This window comes from Microcaecilia unicolor, chromosome 6 (genome assembly GCF_901765095.1).
Source record: "Microcaecilia unicolor chromosome 6, aMicUni1.1, whole genome shotgun sequence".
NCBI classification, from domain to species: domain Eukaryota; kingdom Metazoa; phylum Chordata; class Amphibia; order Gymnophiona; family Siphonopidae; genus Microcaecilia; species Microcaecilia unicolor.
Genome location: NC_044036.1, coordinates 114476270 through 114492099, shown reverse-complemented (window position 1 = coordinate 114492099; position 15830 = coordinate 114476270). Strand labels below are relative to the sequence as shown.

At 41.6% G+C, this 15830-nt stretch overlaps 1 protein-coding gene across 1 annotated transcript in view; it reads right to left on the bottom strand.

Annotated features, from left to right (window-relative positions):
- KIFAP3 (kinesin associated protein 3) overlaps positions 1–15830 on the bottom strand; it is a 249844-nt gene that overhangs the window by 51742 nt on the left and 182272 nt on the right. The window contains exon 17 of the mRNA XM_030206053.1: positions 14169–14254. Within this exon, the coding sequence (XP_030061913.1) occupies positions 14169–14254 (86 nt within the window). The remainder of the gene's footprint in view (positions 1–14168; positions 14255–15830) is intronic.

Here is a 15830-nt window from a genome sequence, read left to right as displayed (position 1 = left end):
ATTCAGAGCCCTGACAACAAGTTTTAAAAGTATACTGCAGACTGCCTTTCCAAAAAGGCTTAAAGAAAGAAAAACAGCCTTGGTTCTACAGAAGCTTCAAAACATAAACATGCACCTCCTGCTGGCCAACTAGAGAAATACACTTAAAGAATAATTAAGGTAGTTTTACAGGGTTAAAATACACTGTTCTGTCACAGAAGCTGACTTGGATTTGTGACATTAACAGAGACATGGTATTAACACAACCATAACTAGGATACAGTTATAACTAGCTATAATTAATTCAGGAAGGCTAGGAAGAGAGACGAGTGGCCTAATGGTTACTGCAGCAGGCTCTGATCCTGGTGTCCTAGGTTTGATTCCCACTGCAGCTCCTTGTGACTCTAACTGCTTATAATGTGTGCTTGTCCTCTACCTTGAACTTGATGGTTAAGCAGATTATAAACGCCAGATTTAAATTAAAATAAATATATGCAAAAAAATAATATCAAAGAAACAAAACTTCTGAGCTAAGGAGATGGCACTGTGGGTTAATCTGAAAGAAGGATTTGAGTATCTATTTATACTGGTTAAGATACACAGACCTTCTTCACAGACAGAAGAAACAGAGATACAACTGAAAATATTCACAAAATTGTTATTCAAGTGGAAGTGCTATTGTTATACAATTCCAATATGACTGGGATATCCCAAGTGTGGTTATCATCTAGAAGCAGAGAGAACCTGGATACTCTGCAAGAAGAACTGGCAACATGTGTGCAGGCATGTTGATATCTGTGTGGTCTCATATCTCTGACTGGGAGGGATTCAGGAAGAGGTGATTTGAATGGGTTGGTTCCTAAACATTGTAATGGTTTGAATATAATAATAAAATGAAAACAAGTGGGATAATATATCTAACTACTATATGTCACTGTTAAATGCCAAAGCTGTATCAAGACAAAAGGCACACTAGAAGGATGTATGTATAGCAACCAGTAGCAAACTAGACTGTTCAGACCCCAGGTATTACCTTACATGGTAACCATTAAAAAACCTACATGGTTCAAGTCACTTGGTTTCACACTAATTTACAAAAAAGAAAATTAAATACTTATCTGAATCACTAACAGCCCAGCATACATAGGGTGTGGCTGCAGAGGGGGTGGCAGGGAAAGCACACAGAGCATACCTCATAGAATCAATTCCAAACTGTGTGTGTATCTGTCTGTCTGTCTGTTTATGTGTACCCATGCATCTGTAGCGGTACTGTATATTATCTTTTTTTTTGTTGTTGTTTGGGCCTGTTAGGGTATGTGTGTGTGTATACAACTGTGTTTGTTTTGTGTATCTGTGACTGGGAAAGAAGAGGTAGAAGAATGTTTTTGAAAGGAACAATTCCATAACTGCTGTGTTTCCAATTTATCAATGATTCTATGTTGCAGCTGTTGAACTGCCTCTTCCTTAGAAATGCATTGGATTATTTTAGGGAGACTGTTTCTCTATTATTTTTATGTCCTTGGACAGATTTTCAAGCCATTGGGTTTGAAAAATACAAAAGTTTGCATTTTTAACTACAAAAAATTACAGAAAAAGGAAAATAGGAAACAACAGGGTTGATAGCCAAAGTGATTTAACCGAACAGAAGAGTCTCCAGTCTGGTTAGTTCGCTTGTGCCTATCTGATGATATTCAAATAAGTGCTACTGGACAGTGCTGGACTAACCACTCCTACACTATCTAACTGGCAGAGGGGTGTGGTCTGTGGGCAGAACTAGTACTTAAGTGGTTAGTGGCAATATTCTGTCTGTAGGGGCTGCTTATCTACAATGCAAAGCTTAACAGCCTATGGCACTCCATACTACAGATGCAGAATGAACTTTTGTCTCAATATTTGCCAAGGCCTGCACTTCAGCAGGAAGGTGCTTGTGACCCACTTTGGCTGATGCAAGAAGTGGGTAACCATTAAGAAAGGAACCTCTTGTTCAGAGACGAGAAATTCTGGTCAAGTCAACCCCAGCCCCTTCGGAGCCTGAGTTCCAAGAAAGTTTCCAGAATGACATCAAAATACATGAGATCCAGATAAGAACCAAATCATTTATCTAATCTTTACAGATAGTGTCTCTATCAGAACAATATAAAAAGAGCACCTCTGAGGGTCAAGAACTAGCTGGGGCTATCACTAGATCCTGAGCTGTCGTCATCTCATGGTTTCATCAGCTCATGTACTCCACTGAACTACTCATCTCATTGTTAGAACCCCTTAAACATTCCTGGCCAGCATGACCACCTTCTGACATACACTTCCATCCCACCTTCAGGTTGTATAAATAAGCTCTGTTGTTCTAGTGGGTAATTAGCAGGTGGTCCAATTTTGAGGGCCTAGGGAGTGTGCTTACTCTGAAACATTTTTTATATGACAACGTTTAAAGAATGTTTGTCTACAATTTCATTCCAAGCTACCTAGCATTTATACAAAACTCTTACATTCTATTTAACTATATTTTCATTCTTGGTTATAAATAAATTGGCTTTTATTTTTATTACCTGGGACCTGTGTCAGTTGTTTGTCATTGTATCCAGGAGCTAAGGACTGAGATTTGCTCAGTCAGGGGGATGTGACACTAAATCCTAATTTTCCAGAGTGCTACCATAAATAATATAGTTTGCACCTACACAGTCCTATTGGAGCTGGTGTGTTTCCGATTTGCTCTACAAGTCTGCTAAACAGCTAAGTTAGCAGATAAGTTAGGACAGCAAAAAGGCAGTCCTATCTGCAGTGTTAAATAAGCACTGGTCTAAATATTGGCCAGTGCCTTCCAGGTGACTACACATACCTGGATATTCAATACTGGAGCTCAGACATGGATCAGCATTGAATATCCCGGCTCCACTGTGCCCATGGATACCAGTGGCTTAAAAATTGCTGTCGTGGGCTGAATATTATCCCCAATATCTTTGAAAGCTATGACAGTCTGGAAAACTGGTCAGCAAATAAAGATGCAAATGGAAGAAAAATTACTAATAAGGTGAACTGAGAGGGGGGGGGGGGGAGGGCAAGACTTTAAGATACATTAGTGGCAGAAGGATGTGCAAAAATGACATTGTGAGACCCAAAGGTGAAGGGAAGGCATATGTAGAGGCTGATGAGGAAAAAGAGGAATTACTTAAATATTTCTGTTCAATGTACACAGAGGGACCATTAGTAGGACAGAAAATGGACACTAAGGAATGGAAGTAAACCTCAAATAATTTTCATAAACTATGCATAAACAGCTAATTAAACTAAAAGTAGACAAAGCAATGGAGCTGGGCAGGATACATCGGAGGCAGAACTTACAGAAGTTCTGGGAGCTCTGCTGTCTGACCTTTTCCAACTTCTTTAGAATTTAGAGAAGTCCCACAGGACTGAAGGAGAGCAGATGTGCTACTTCACAAAAGAAGTAAAAAGTATGCAGGGAACTACAGGAGTTAGCCTGATTGTAATGTGTAAATTCATAGATTCAGTGCTGTCAGGCTTTCACAGCAGCAACTAGGTTTGTGAGCCCTTGGGCCGCTGCCAAGGAGTGGCAGTGGCAGGCAAACCACCCCAACCAGCACTGGGCTAACACACACACAAAGCAGGGACTGCAGACAGGGATAAGCAAAGCAGGAACACCCTGGGCAAGAATACTAGGACTGGAGCAAGGCTTCACCTGCACTTGACCACCCTTCCCCAGGAGTTGAGCCCCTGGGTACAGGTGGCCGGCAGGACTTACCAGACTGGGCAGGAACTGGATACCAGCAGGAAACACACAACAGAGTCAAGACTACAAGCTGCCAGGCAGCCACTAAGACAGAAACACAGACAGGAGGGAGTCAAGACTAAAAGCTGCCAAGCAGCCACTAATAAAGAACACAGACACAAGACAAGGAAATGCAGACCAGAAACAAGACTAGGAACTAAACAATAAAACCAAAGCTAACTACACACAAATAAGAACCAGGCAAGAACTCAGAATAAAACTGGACTAGGCAGAAGTGCACAGAGCACACCCACATACCAGGGACCTTAGACGATGCAAAGGCAAACACAGAAGTTTCTAGGTGATTAATAAAGCCCATCAGCACCTGAGGCTCAGATGCAGCAATCTCAAGGCAACCACGGGTGCTGTTCAGGCACAAACAAGAAAGACAAGTCTGGCAGCCTGGAAGATCCAGACCGGACTGAAGCCTGGAACGGGCAGGAACAGCAAGACAGTCCATGGTAGCCACTGGTTCTGGTCACCAGAGGGCGAGGGGAGCACAAACCAAGAAGCAGGCAGAAAGCATACTGAAGCATAGAGAGGCTCAACACACACAGGTGCCGTATAGTGGAGTAATTAGAGCCATGCTGGAAGCAGCCAGCACACAGAGACAGAACTAACTCAGAAAGGACAGATAGAAGCCAGCTCAGAAGCTGACCCCCAGAAATAAGGTAAGTCTGAGAGGGGTCACGACCACAGACGTGACAAGTGCAAAAAAAAAAAATAAATAAAAAAGAGGAAACTGCAGGTTCTGAAATCCAACAGATTACAATACCTGAGGCAACATGGTTTTACTACAGGAACATCACGTCACTTAAGTCTGATCAAGTTCTTTGACTGGGTAACGAGAGTTAGGGATGTGGAGTACATGGATTTCAGCAAGACATCTGACAACAGTTCCGCACAGACAAGTTATAAACTGAATGCACTTGGCATGGACCAATAACTGACAACCCCAAACAGCAGCAGCAACCCAAGGAAGGACAAATACAGCAAGAGGTTATCCAAATGTCAACTTTCATGGAAACAGGACCCAACCTGGCCAAAATTCAGAAAAACCTTCACCAGGGGTCATATAGGTTTCCACAGTACATTCACAGTTTCAAAGCATGTACTGCAATACCTGTGTTTAAAAGAAAAATGAGTTCCAATGTCAAAAGTAAAAGAATGCATCCAACAGCATCTGCATAGAAAAAGCTCTGGTCCAATTCCAAAAGTCAGTAACCACCAAGGGACTTGACAATGGACCTCATTTGGTTCTCTGTTCTACTCCTGCAGTAGACTGTCTCCTGTATGTTTCTGATGGACCAATAAGTGACTGGGGGGGGGGGAACAAAGGGTAGTACCAAATGGAGCTGATGCCAAGGAAAGAGGTTTAAACAGTAGTGGGCCAGAGTTTTAGTAAGTGATATGATGGAAGGGCTATTATAAGTACATAAGTAATGCCATACTGGGAAAAGACCAAGGGTCCATCGAGCCCAGCATCCTGTCCACGACAGCGGCCAATACAGGCCTCGGGCACCTGGCAAGCTTCCCAAACGTACAAACATTCTATACATGTTATTCCTGGAATTTTGGAGTTTTCCAAGTCCGTTTAGTAGCGGTTTATGGACTTGTCCTTTAGGAAACCGTCCAACCCCTTTTTAAACTCTGCTAAGCTAACCGCCTTCACCACTTTCTCCGGCAACGAATTCCAGAGTTTAATTACACGTTGGGTGAAGAAACATTTTCTCCGATTTGTTTTAAATTTACTACACTGTAGTTTCATCGTATGCCCCCTAGTCCTAGTATTTTTGGAAAGCGTGAACAGAAGCTTCACATCCACCTGTTCCACTCCACTCATTATTTTATATACCTCTATCATGTCTCCCCTCAGCCGTCTCTTCTCCAAGCTGTATAGCCCTAGCCTCCTTAGTCTTTCTTCATAGGGAAGTCGTCCCATCCCCGCTATCATTTTAGTCGCCCTTCGCTGCACCTTTTCCAATTCTACTATATCTTTCTTGAGATGCGGCGACCAGAATTGAACACAATACTCAAGGTGCGGTCGCACCATGGAGCGATACAACGGCATTATAACATCCTCACACCTGTTTTCCATACCTTTCCTAATAATACCCAACATTCTATTCGCTTTCCTAGCCGCAGCAGCACACTGAGCAGAAGGTCTCAGTGTGTTATCGACGACGACACCGAGATCCCTTTCTTGGTCCGTAACTCCTAACGTGGAACCTTGCATGACGTAGCTATATTTCGGGTTCTTTTTCCCCACATGCATCACCTTGCACTTGCTCACATTAAACATCATCTGCCATTTAGCCGCCCAGTCTCCCAGTCTCGTAAGGTCCTCCTGTAATTTTTCACAATCCTGTCGTGATTTAACGACTTTGAATAACTTTGTGTCATCAGCAAATTTAATTACCTCGCTAGTTACTCCCATCTCTAAATCATTTATAAATATATTAAAAAGCAGCGGTCCTAGCACAGACCCCTGAGGAACCCCACTAACTACCCTTCTCCATTGTGAATACTGCTCATTTAACCCCACTCTCTGTTTCCTATCCTTCAACCAGTTTTTAATCCACAATAGGACATTTCTTCCTATCCCATGACCCTCCAATTTCCTCTGTAGCCTTTCATGAGGTACCTTGTCAAACGCCTTTTGAAAATCCAGAAACACAATATCAACCGACTCCCCTTTGTCCACATGTTTGTTCACTCCTTCAAAGAATTGAAGTAAATTGGTCAGGTAAGATTTCCCCACACAAAAGCCATGCTGACTCGGTCTCAGTAATCCATGTCCTCGGATGTGCTCTGTAATTTTGTTTTTAATAATAGCCTCTACCATTTTCCCAGGCACCGACGTCAGACTCACCGGTCTATAATTTCCCGGATCTCCCCTGGAGCCTTTTTTTAAAATGGGCGTTACATTGGCCACCCTCCAATCTTCCGGTACCAAGCTTGATTTTAAGGATAAGTTGCATATCACTAGCAGTAGCTCCGCAAGCTCGTTTTTCAGTTCTATCAGTACTCTAGGATGAATACCATCCGGTCCAGGAGATTTGCTACTCTTCAGTTTGCCGAACTGCCCCATTACATCCTCCAGGTTTACCGTGAAGTCATAAGTACATAAGTAATGCCACACTGGGAAAAGACCAAGGGTCCATCGAGCCCAGCATCCTGTCCACGACAGCGGCCAATCCAGGCCAAGGGCACCTGGCGAGCTTCCCAAACGTACAAACATTCTATACAATCAAGCCATTGTGACATCACTAATGAGGTTGGCTCTTATTGGTGGAATGAGCCACTATGACATCACAATAGGTTAAATCACTGCTCTATGTAATAAAAGTGAGCCAAGTAGAGGACATAAGTACATAAGTTTCTCCGACTCGTCCGCTTGAAATACCATTTCCGACACCGGTATCCCACCCAAATCTTCCTCGGTGAAGACCGAAGCAAAGAATTCATTCAGTCTCTCCGTTACGTCTTTGTCTTCCTTGATCGCCCCTTTTACCCCTCGGTCATCCAGCGGCCCAACCGATTCTTTTGCCGGCTTCCTGCTTTTAATATACCGAAAAAAATTTTTACTATGTTTTTTTGCCTCTAATGCTATCTTTTTTTCATACTCCCTCTTGGCCTTCTTAATCTGCGCCTTGCATTTGCTTTGACACTCCTTATGCTGTTTCTTGCTATTTTCAGACGGTTCCTTCTTCCATTTTCTGAAGGCGTTTCTTTTAGCCCTAATAGCTTCCTTCACCTCACTTTTCAACCAGGCCGGGTGTCTTTTGGACTTCCGTCTTTCTTTTCTAATTTGCGGAATATGTATGGCCTGGGCCTCCAGGATGGTACTTTTGAACAGCGTCCACGCCTGTTGTACAGTTTTTACTCTCTCAGTTGCCCCCCTAAGTTTTTTTTTTACCGTTCTTCTCATTTTATCATAGTCTCCTTTTTTAAAGTTAAACGCTAACGTATTTGACTTTCTGTGTACAGTTACTTCAAGGTCGATGTCAAAACTGATCATATTATGGTCACTGTTATCAAGCGGCCCCAGTACCATAACGTCCCTCACCAGATCATGCGCTCCACTAAGGACCAAGTCTAGACTTTTTCCTTCTCTCGTCGGCTCCTGCACCAGTTGCTCCATAAAGCTGTCCTTGATTTCATCAAGGAATTGTATCTCTGTAGCGTGTCCCAATGTTACATTTACCCAGTCTATATTTGGATAATTGAAGTCACCCATTATTATCACATTGCCCATTTTGTTCGCGTCTCTGATTTCTTTTATCATTTGGTAAGGTTTGTCGTCTTGTGGATCATATCAAAATCTTCCATCCTGGAACATGAGGCAGCAGTTCAGCATTTCATGCATTTAGGCTGCAAAACCCTAAGGAAGTGGCACAATATTAGTGAGTGAAGTTCTGTAAACAATAGAAGAGGAGAATCTGGGGGTGACTGCATCTGATGATCTTAAGATTGCTAAACAGGTAGTTAAATAAGATGACTGCACAATATTTTTGGCCAAGCAATGAAATGAAGATGGATACTACGCAAGAATGAGGCAAAGGGGGCTGGAAATGTATTGCTAATTTGTTTGTGTATATTATTTGAGGTTGAGTGGTTGGTGAGTTTGATCTGATTGTATTTATTATTTTAATTATTATACCTATAAATCATTTTTGTTAAACATAGCAGTGACCAGCATTAACAAGCTGAAACAGCAACAGAGCTGAACACACGCTGCTAGTCCCAGAACCCAAATACGCTAAAAACCATTAGATACAGAGAATGAAAACGAAACCCACCCTATATCCCTACCCCTCCTCACCGTTTTGTGAGGCTGACTTTGCATGTTCATTCAAACCAAAACTAATATCAATAATTAAGATTTCTACTGCATGCTGCAGGTTACGTTGCCCCAAATCTCTCCCAAATACGTTGAAATTTTTCTCCCTGAGCAGAATAAATGTCCAAAATATCCAAGCATTCCACTGACAATAAAGAAATCATATGGGTGCCACCAGTTTGCGTCAGTAAAGGAGAAAAACTTTCTTCCACATCAACACTGCTTGGCAAAGGAGCCCCCCCCCCCCCCCCTATCCTTGGCACAGTAGGTGAAGAAATCTTGTATATATCAAATAAAAGTCTTGGTGATAGTGGGACTCGTCTAGACCATTTCATAGCCACACTATGGAGTATCTGCAGGCAAAAGAATTGAATTCCAGGACAGTCCCAAAATATATGGCTTAAAGTAGCCAGGGAATACTGGCATTTGGGGCAGGTATCCGATGAACAGAGAGTAGCTTTATAAGCAAGATAGGGTGAAATATGCAAACGTAACACAAACTTAAATTGCAAATCCCACAGCAAATTGCCAAAATGACATTGGACTCCAAGCAAGCAATCCTTCACCTGCGTTGTGATATGGTCCACCATGAGTTTTGCGGACCACACCTGGGCCAGGTGAGTATATTCCAAGTCATCTGTCATATCCTGTACATATCTATGATGAAAGCCCAAAGTGAGTGCAGTATTAAGAGTATCTTGAACATCTTCGAATAAGTTTCCCCAATCAAAATTACATATACAATGACAGAACTGAAGTCAGTCTGTAACTCCAAAAAAGGTTTCAGCTTGCCGTTGTCTGTCAGAAGTTGATATATGCTAATGCTCCCCATCGAACAAACACTCGGGAATCCGAGCCAGGAGAGAAATCCATATTTCATTTAATGGGCCTGGAAGATTGGAGGGTGGTCAATGTAACAAGTACAACAATTTTTAAAAAAGGTTCCAGAGGAGATCTGGGAAATTATAGACTGGAGAGCCTGACGTCGTTGCCGGGCAAAACTGTAGAGACTATTATAAAGAACAAAATTACAGAGCATATTCAAAAGCATAGATTAATGAGACAAAGTCAATATGGATTTAGTGAAGGGAAATCTTGCTTCATCAATCTATTGCATTTCTTTGAAGGGGTGAACAAACATGTGGATAAAGGTGAGCTGGCTGATGTTGTGTATCTGGTTTTTCAAAGTACCTCATGAAAGACTCCAGAGAAAATTGGACAGTCATGGGATAGGAGGTAGTGTTCTATTGTGGATTAAAAACTGGTTAAAAGATAGAAAACAGAGAGTAGGGTTAAATGGTCAGTATTCTCTGCCCATATCCAGCACACAGCCAAGACCTGTCGCTTCTTTCTCTATAACATCAGCAAAATTTGCCCTTTCCTCTCTGAGCACACCACCCGAACTCTCATCCACTCTCTCATTACCTCTTGCCTTGACTACTGCAACCTACTCCTCACTGGCCTCCCACTTAACCATCTATCCCCCCTTCAATCCGTTCAGAACTCTGCTGCGCATCTTATCTTCCGCCTAGACCGATATGCTCATATCACCCCTCTCCTCAAGTCACTTCATTGGCGTCCGATCAGGTACCGCATACAGTTCAAGCTTCTCCTACTAACCTACAAATGCACTCAATCTGCAGCCCCTCATTACCTCTCTACCCTCATCTCCCCTTACGCTCCTACCCGTAACCTCCGCTCACAGGACAAATCCCTCCTCTCAGTACCCTTCTCTACCACCGCCAACTCCAGACTCCGCCCTTTCTGCCTCGCCTCACCCTATGCTTGGAATAAACTCCCTGAGCCCATATGCCAAGCCCCCTCCCTACCCATCTTCAAATCCTTGCTCAAAGCCCACCTCTTCAATGTCGCTTTCGGCACCTAACCATTGTACCTCTATCCAGGAAATCTAGACTGCCTCAATCTTGATTGACTGCACTTTTTGTCCTTTAGATTGTAAGCTCGTTTGAGCAGGGACTGTTCTTCTTTGTTAATTGTACAGAGCTGCGCAACCCTGGTAGTGCTTTAGAAATGTTAAATAGTAGTAGTATTCTCCAAGGGTAGATAGTGGGGTTCCCAAGGGGTCTATGGTGGGACTGCTGCTTTTTAACATATTTATAAATGATCTAGAGATAGGAGTAACTAGTGAGGTAATTAAATTTTCTAATGACACAAAGTTGTTCAATCGCAAGAGGATTGTGAAAAATTACAAGAGGACCTCACAAGAGTGGGAGACTGGGCATCCAAATAGCTTAATGTGAGCAACTGCAAAGTGATGCATATGGGGAAAAAGGAACACGAACTATAGCTACATAATGCAAGTATCCACATTAGGGATCACCAACCGGAAAGAGATCTAGGCGTCATCATTGATGATACGTTGAAACCCTCTGCTCAGTGTGCGGCAGCATCTAAGAAAGCAAATAGAATGTTAGGTATTATTAGGAAAGGAATGGAAAACAAAAATGAGGCCATTATAATGCCTTTGCATTGCTCCATGGTGCGACTGCACCTCGAATACTGTGTGCAATTTTGGTCACCGCATCTCAAAAAAGATATAATGGAATTAGAAAAGGTGCAGAGAAGGGTGACAAAAATGATAATGGGGATGGGATGACTTCCCTATGAGGAAAGCAACTACGGAAAGGGAAAGGGGACTTGATATACCGCCTTTCTGAGGTTTTTGCAACTACATTCAAAGTGGTTTACATATATTCAGGTACTTATTTTGTACCAGGAGCAATGGAGGGTTAAGTGAATTGCCCAGAGTCACAAGGAGCTAGGGCTCTTTAGCTTGGAGAAAAGACGGATGAGGGGAGATATGATAGAGGTCTATAAGATGAGTGGAGTGGAACAGGTAGACGTGAATCGCTTGTTTATTCTTTCCAAAAATACTGGGACTAGGAGGCACACAATGAAGATACAAAGTAGTACATTAAAACAAATCGGAGAAAATGTTTCTTCACTCATCGTGTAATTAAAGTCTGGAATTCGTTGCCAGAGAATGTAGTAAAAGCAGTAGCTTAGCAGGATTTAAAAAAGGTTTGCTTAGCTTGGGGATAAGCGGAATAAAATCTATCGTACTGTTTTGGGATCTTGCCAGTTACTTGTAACCTGGATTGGCCACTGTTGGAAACAGAATGCTGGGCTTGATGGCCCTTCGATATGTCCCAGTATGACAGTACTTATGTACTTATGGATCACCAAGTTAAATCCCACTTTGTATCTGCCCTGTTCATTGCAGTGCAGAGCCTCCATATCAGATTCTGTTATACCTCCTTGCCTTTAGCAATACCTAGATATTCTGTCTTCCAGAATGAACAGAGCTGGTTGTAAGCAATGTCTTCTCTGGTGTTGATTTCATGACTAACATCTGGGATCATTCTCCACATTTACACTGGTCTTTCTAATGTCCAGATAAGATTTTCAATGGAAGCAAGATCTCATCCCCCTCCTTTGAACTGTAACTGAAATGACTCTCCAGTAAAAGTCTAACCCAATAAGGACCACCATTTTAGGCTCCTGTTGTCAGCAAGCTGTATTCCCTTCTCTTGCAGTTCCTGTTGTAATGATTCTCTTGGAATTTTTATAGTTGCAGTGATATTTCTGGCAATCCAGAGCTTGGTATCTTTCTGTGCATCCTAGATATTTCTAAGAATGAATTTGGTCCTATTTTTGGTCACCAGAGTTTCAACTCCAAAATTATGAAAGCTATATTTCTTCTCTAACAACAAGATGGTTCAAAGTCCTCGAAATGTCCTCCTAAATTAAACTTCTTGGTGACTGCCTTCATTCTGTAAACATGCAACCACTCTGCAAGCCTTCTGCCCATGCTTGGGCAGTTTATAATAATTCAGTTGCATGCTAATTCAGTTTCATGCCAAGTCTTTAGGCTTGCACTACTTAGCAAAACAAATATGACAGTTTCATTTTCTGCAACAATTACTCCCCTTATACATCTTGATCAAGTACTGTTATATGATTTATCTTCCTATATGCTGAACATAAACTTGCTTTCATTCTGAAATTAGTGTTTACAAGAAATTGAACACTGAAAAGGCATGGCACTTCAAGTTTGGAAAGAACAACTTAACATATTAAGATTGTAAAAAGATCACTATATTTTAAGAATAAAAGATCATGAACTTGATTGCTTACCCAATGGATTGAGCAAGGTTGTGAGGGGTTTTTGGATTTAATACATGCCCATTTCAGAAACAGCTCAATGTGAGTTATATTCAGGTACAGTAAGTAGTTTTCCTATCCCCAGAGGTTTAAAGTCTGTACAAGAAGCAATGAAGGAATAAGTGATTCTTCTAAGATTACAGGGAGCAAAGTGTGGCGGTGGGACTTCAGCCTGGTTTCCTTGGTTCTCAGACCATTGCTCTAACCATTAAGGCTACTCCTTCACTCTGTTAAGAAGTGGAGGAGTAGCCTAATGGCTAGAGTTTTCAATGAGTGGCCTATATATCATATAAGCTGACACATTGTTTGCGCTTTTTCAAAAGGTGAAGTTTGATAAAGAGAAGAATCCCATTGATGAGGTTGTGATTTAAATAATGGTTACTATGTATTTTGCCAAATCAGCACTGTTAAAACTTGTATTAGTTAGCTGTTTTTTAAATTTATATTACTTAATGAAATGTTTTATTATAAACCATCTCAAAATTTTATTAGATGGAAGCAGGGTATAAAACATCCAATTAAATTAAATTACATTAAATGTGATAATGTGTTAGGGCCCCAAGCACGCACAACACTGCCCTTTCCTGTTGAGCCTCTCCTCTCATTCACTAGTGCTGCAATCTTCCTTAACATAAAATACTAAAGGAGCTTTTGGGGTTACACAGTACAGGGCTATAGGAGAGTGAACACAAGGTTTCTTTGTACTTTGTTACCAGTGTATGCTTGGCCTTTTGTAGCGTTGTAGATGTTGATGCTCAGATTGTCCTTGAGGGAACCTTCTGGTTTGGCTAAGTGTAGGGCTGCCTCCCTGCTTTCTACTTCTTTTGTACAGAAATTTTTTATAAAACTGGTTATCTTCCATTCATCCTGTTATTGGTTAGATTAGTTAAGTGTGGTTCTTTCCTACCATTAGAAGTTCAGGCATATTTCTGTCAGGAATAACCTTTCCACTCAGCTTCTTAATTGGCTCCTCTTGTAGTGTAGTTTTGTGAAATTCAGCACTTAAACATGTCAGCGAATACATGCATACATTGTTAGATTGGCACTCACACATATATTATTTGGGGTTTTTTTGTTAATCAATGTTCCCGCCGTATGTGCTGGCAAATATATCTCTATTTGCTGGCATCCTGATATATACGTTTTGCAAAAGGCTCTGCGTTCAACAGAGCCTTTTGTAAAATATTGAGGGTACAGTGAACATCCCAACTTGTATATCCCAATTCCTATTTACACATCCTGTGCAAAACGGGACTCCATATATAACACACACACACACCCATGAAAAAGATGACAAAGAGAAAAATTAACATGTTTATTACTGCGACAGAACCATCTTACTGAGAAGTATATTGTAGACCCACTCCGATGACTTACCGCTATAATATCCAGGGTGTTGTCACAGACTTTGCGGATCTCTGTGTTTTTATCATGCATTAGGTCAATGAGGTATGCTGGAGCTTCTGCACAGAATATATTAAGGAGCTGAACTTTGGAGTAGTCAGGTTTTTTTATTTTCATTTTTTACTAACAATCACCAACTGGCTTTTGGTGATGGAAACTGCTGGACAGTGCTTCTCTTATTTCTCCACATCTCAGTTACACAGAAGCTAGTAAATACTTTCATGCCTCTATTTCACTGCCAAGAGATTCAAGATATTCTGTCTATGCATTGAAGGGGTTCAACACATGGTCATGTGACACTGCTCAACAACTCACCATGACTAGTTTCCACAAATATTTTATAATGTACAATTATTGATTAGACTAGACAGTTACAATGGGAACTTTCTACCTGAAGAGCTAAAAATATGACTAACAGGCAATATACAATTTATCAAATTGAGGGTGGTACTGTTTGTCAGTTATGCTTTCTGCTTAATAGGTGATAGCTTTATTTTATAAAATGGATGGAATTTTGAGCATACATCTCTAAGACCATATACTTCTTATCTCATTTTTTAAAAATTCTACAATATAATTTCACAAGCAAAACATCGTAGAAATAAAAGGAAAACCATCACAAATGAGAAAAAAATTTTCAAATCAGAAGGAAAACATATCATATACATACTAACCTAGCGGTAACCCCTTGCAGTAATAATTTACATGAATTTACAGTACCAGCAGAAATGCTGCGCGCTGGGGACGAACTAGTGCCGAAGACTGAGTTAGGCCAGCAGCAGTTCCGATTTGCCGTGTGGCAACCCTTTAGTAAAGGGGCTCCTAAGAGAGTGATCATAAAAGCACCTCAAACTGGATTTTGCAAAATCCTAGGTCAGCTGAATCTGCAAAGTCTCGTCTTGCTGTGCACTCCCACAGATTGGAATAACTAGAAGGCCCTATCTAATGAAATAACATTCTCTCTCTCTCTCATACTTTCTCCCCATCTTGCCAGTCCAGCAGTTCTCCCTCCTTCCCCAGTGCGAGTCCATTAATTCTCATGGCACCCCATGAATCCAATCGATGTCCCTCTCCTTCCCCTTTGTGGGTCCTGCACCGTTCACATTCCTTCTCTCCATTTCCTCAAACCTGTATTCTTCGCAAGTTGCAGCAGCGATAAATACACTCTGTCTGCAGCCAAACCTGGAACCTTTCTTCTGCCGTGCTCAGCCCCTGCTTAAACAGGAACCCGCGTCACAGGAGGGTCAAACATAGAACAGGAAAGAATCCAGAGTCTCCACCCTGCTTTCTATTGTTTGTATCACCGCTACAGTTGGCGAAGGAGATAGATTTGAGGGACCAGGGTGGAGGAGCGTGAAAGGTGCAAGACCTGCAGGAGGGAAGGACAGGGACATCTGCTGGATTGTGGGGTGAGGGAGGGTCTATAGTAATTTGGATTGTTCAGTTTTCCCAATAGATGTATTGATGTTCTAGAGCCCACTGTAATATTTAGAGCACTGCATTTTCTTAGGTAGGGTCTTTGTTTTGGAAGTTAGTGCAGCATGGTAGATTTGCTCAATGTCCTGAGTGACTTTTTTGTAGAGTTGAATAAAGGGAAGGGAAGGAAAATGGGACTTGATATACCACCTTTCTGAG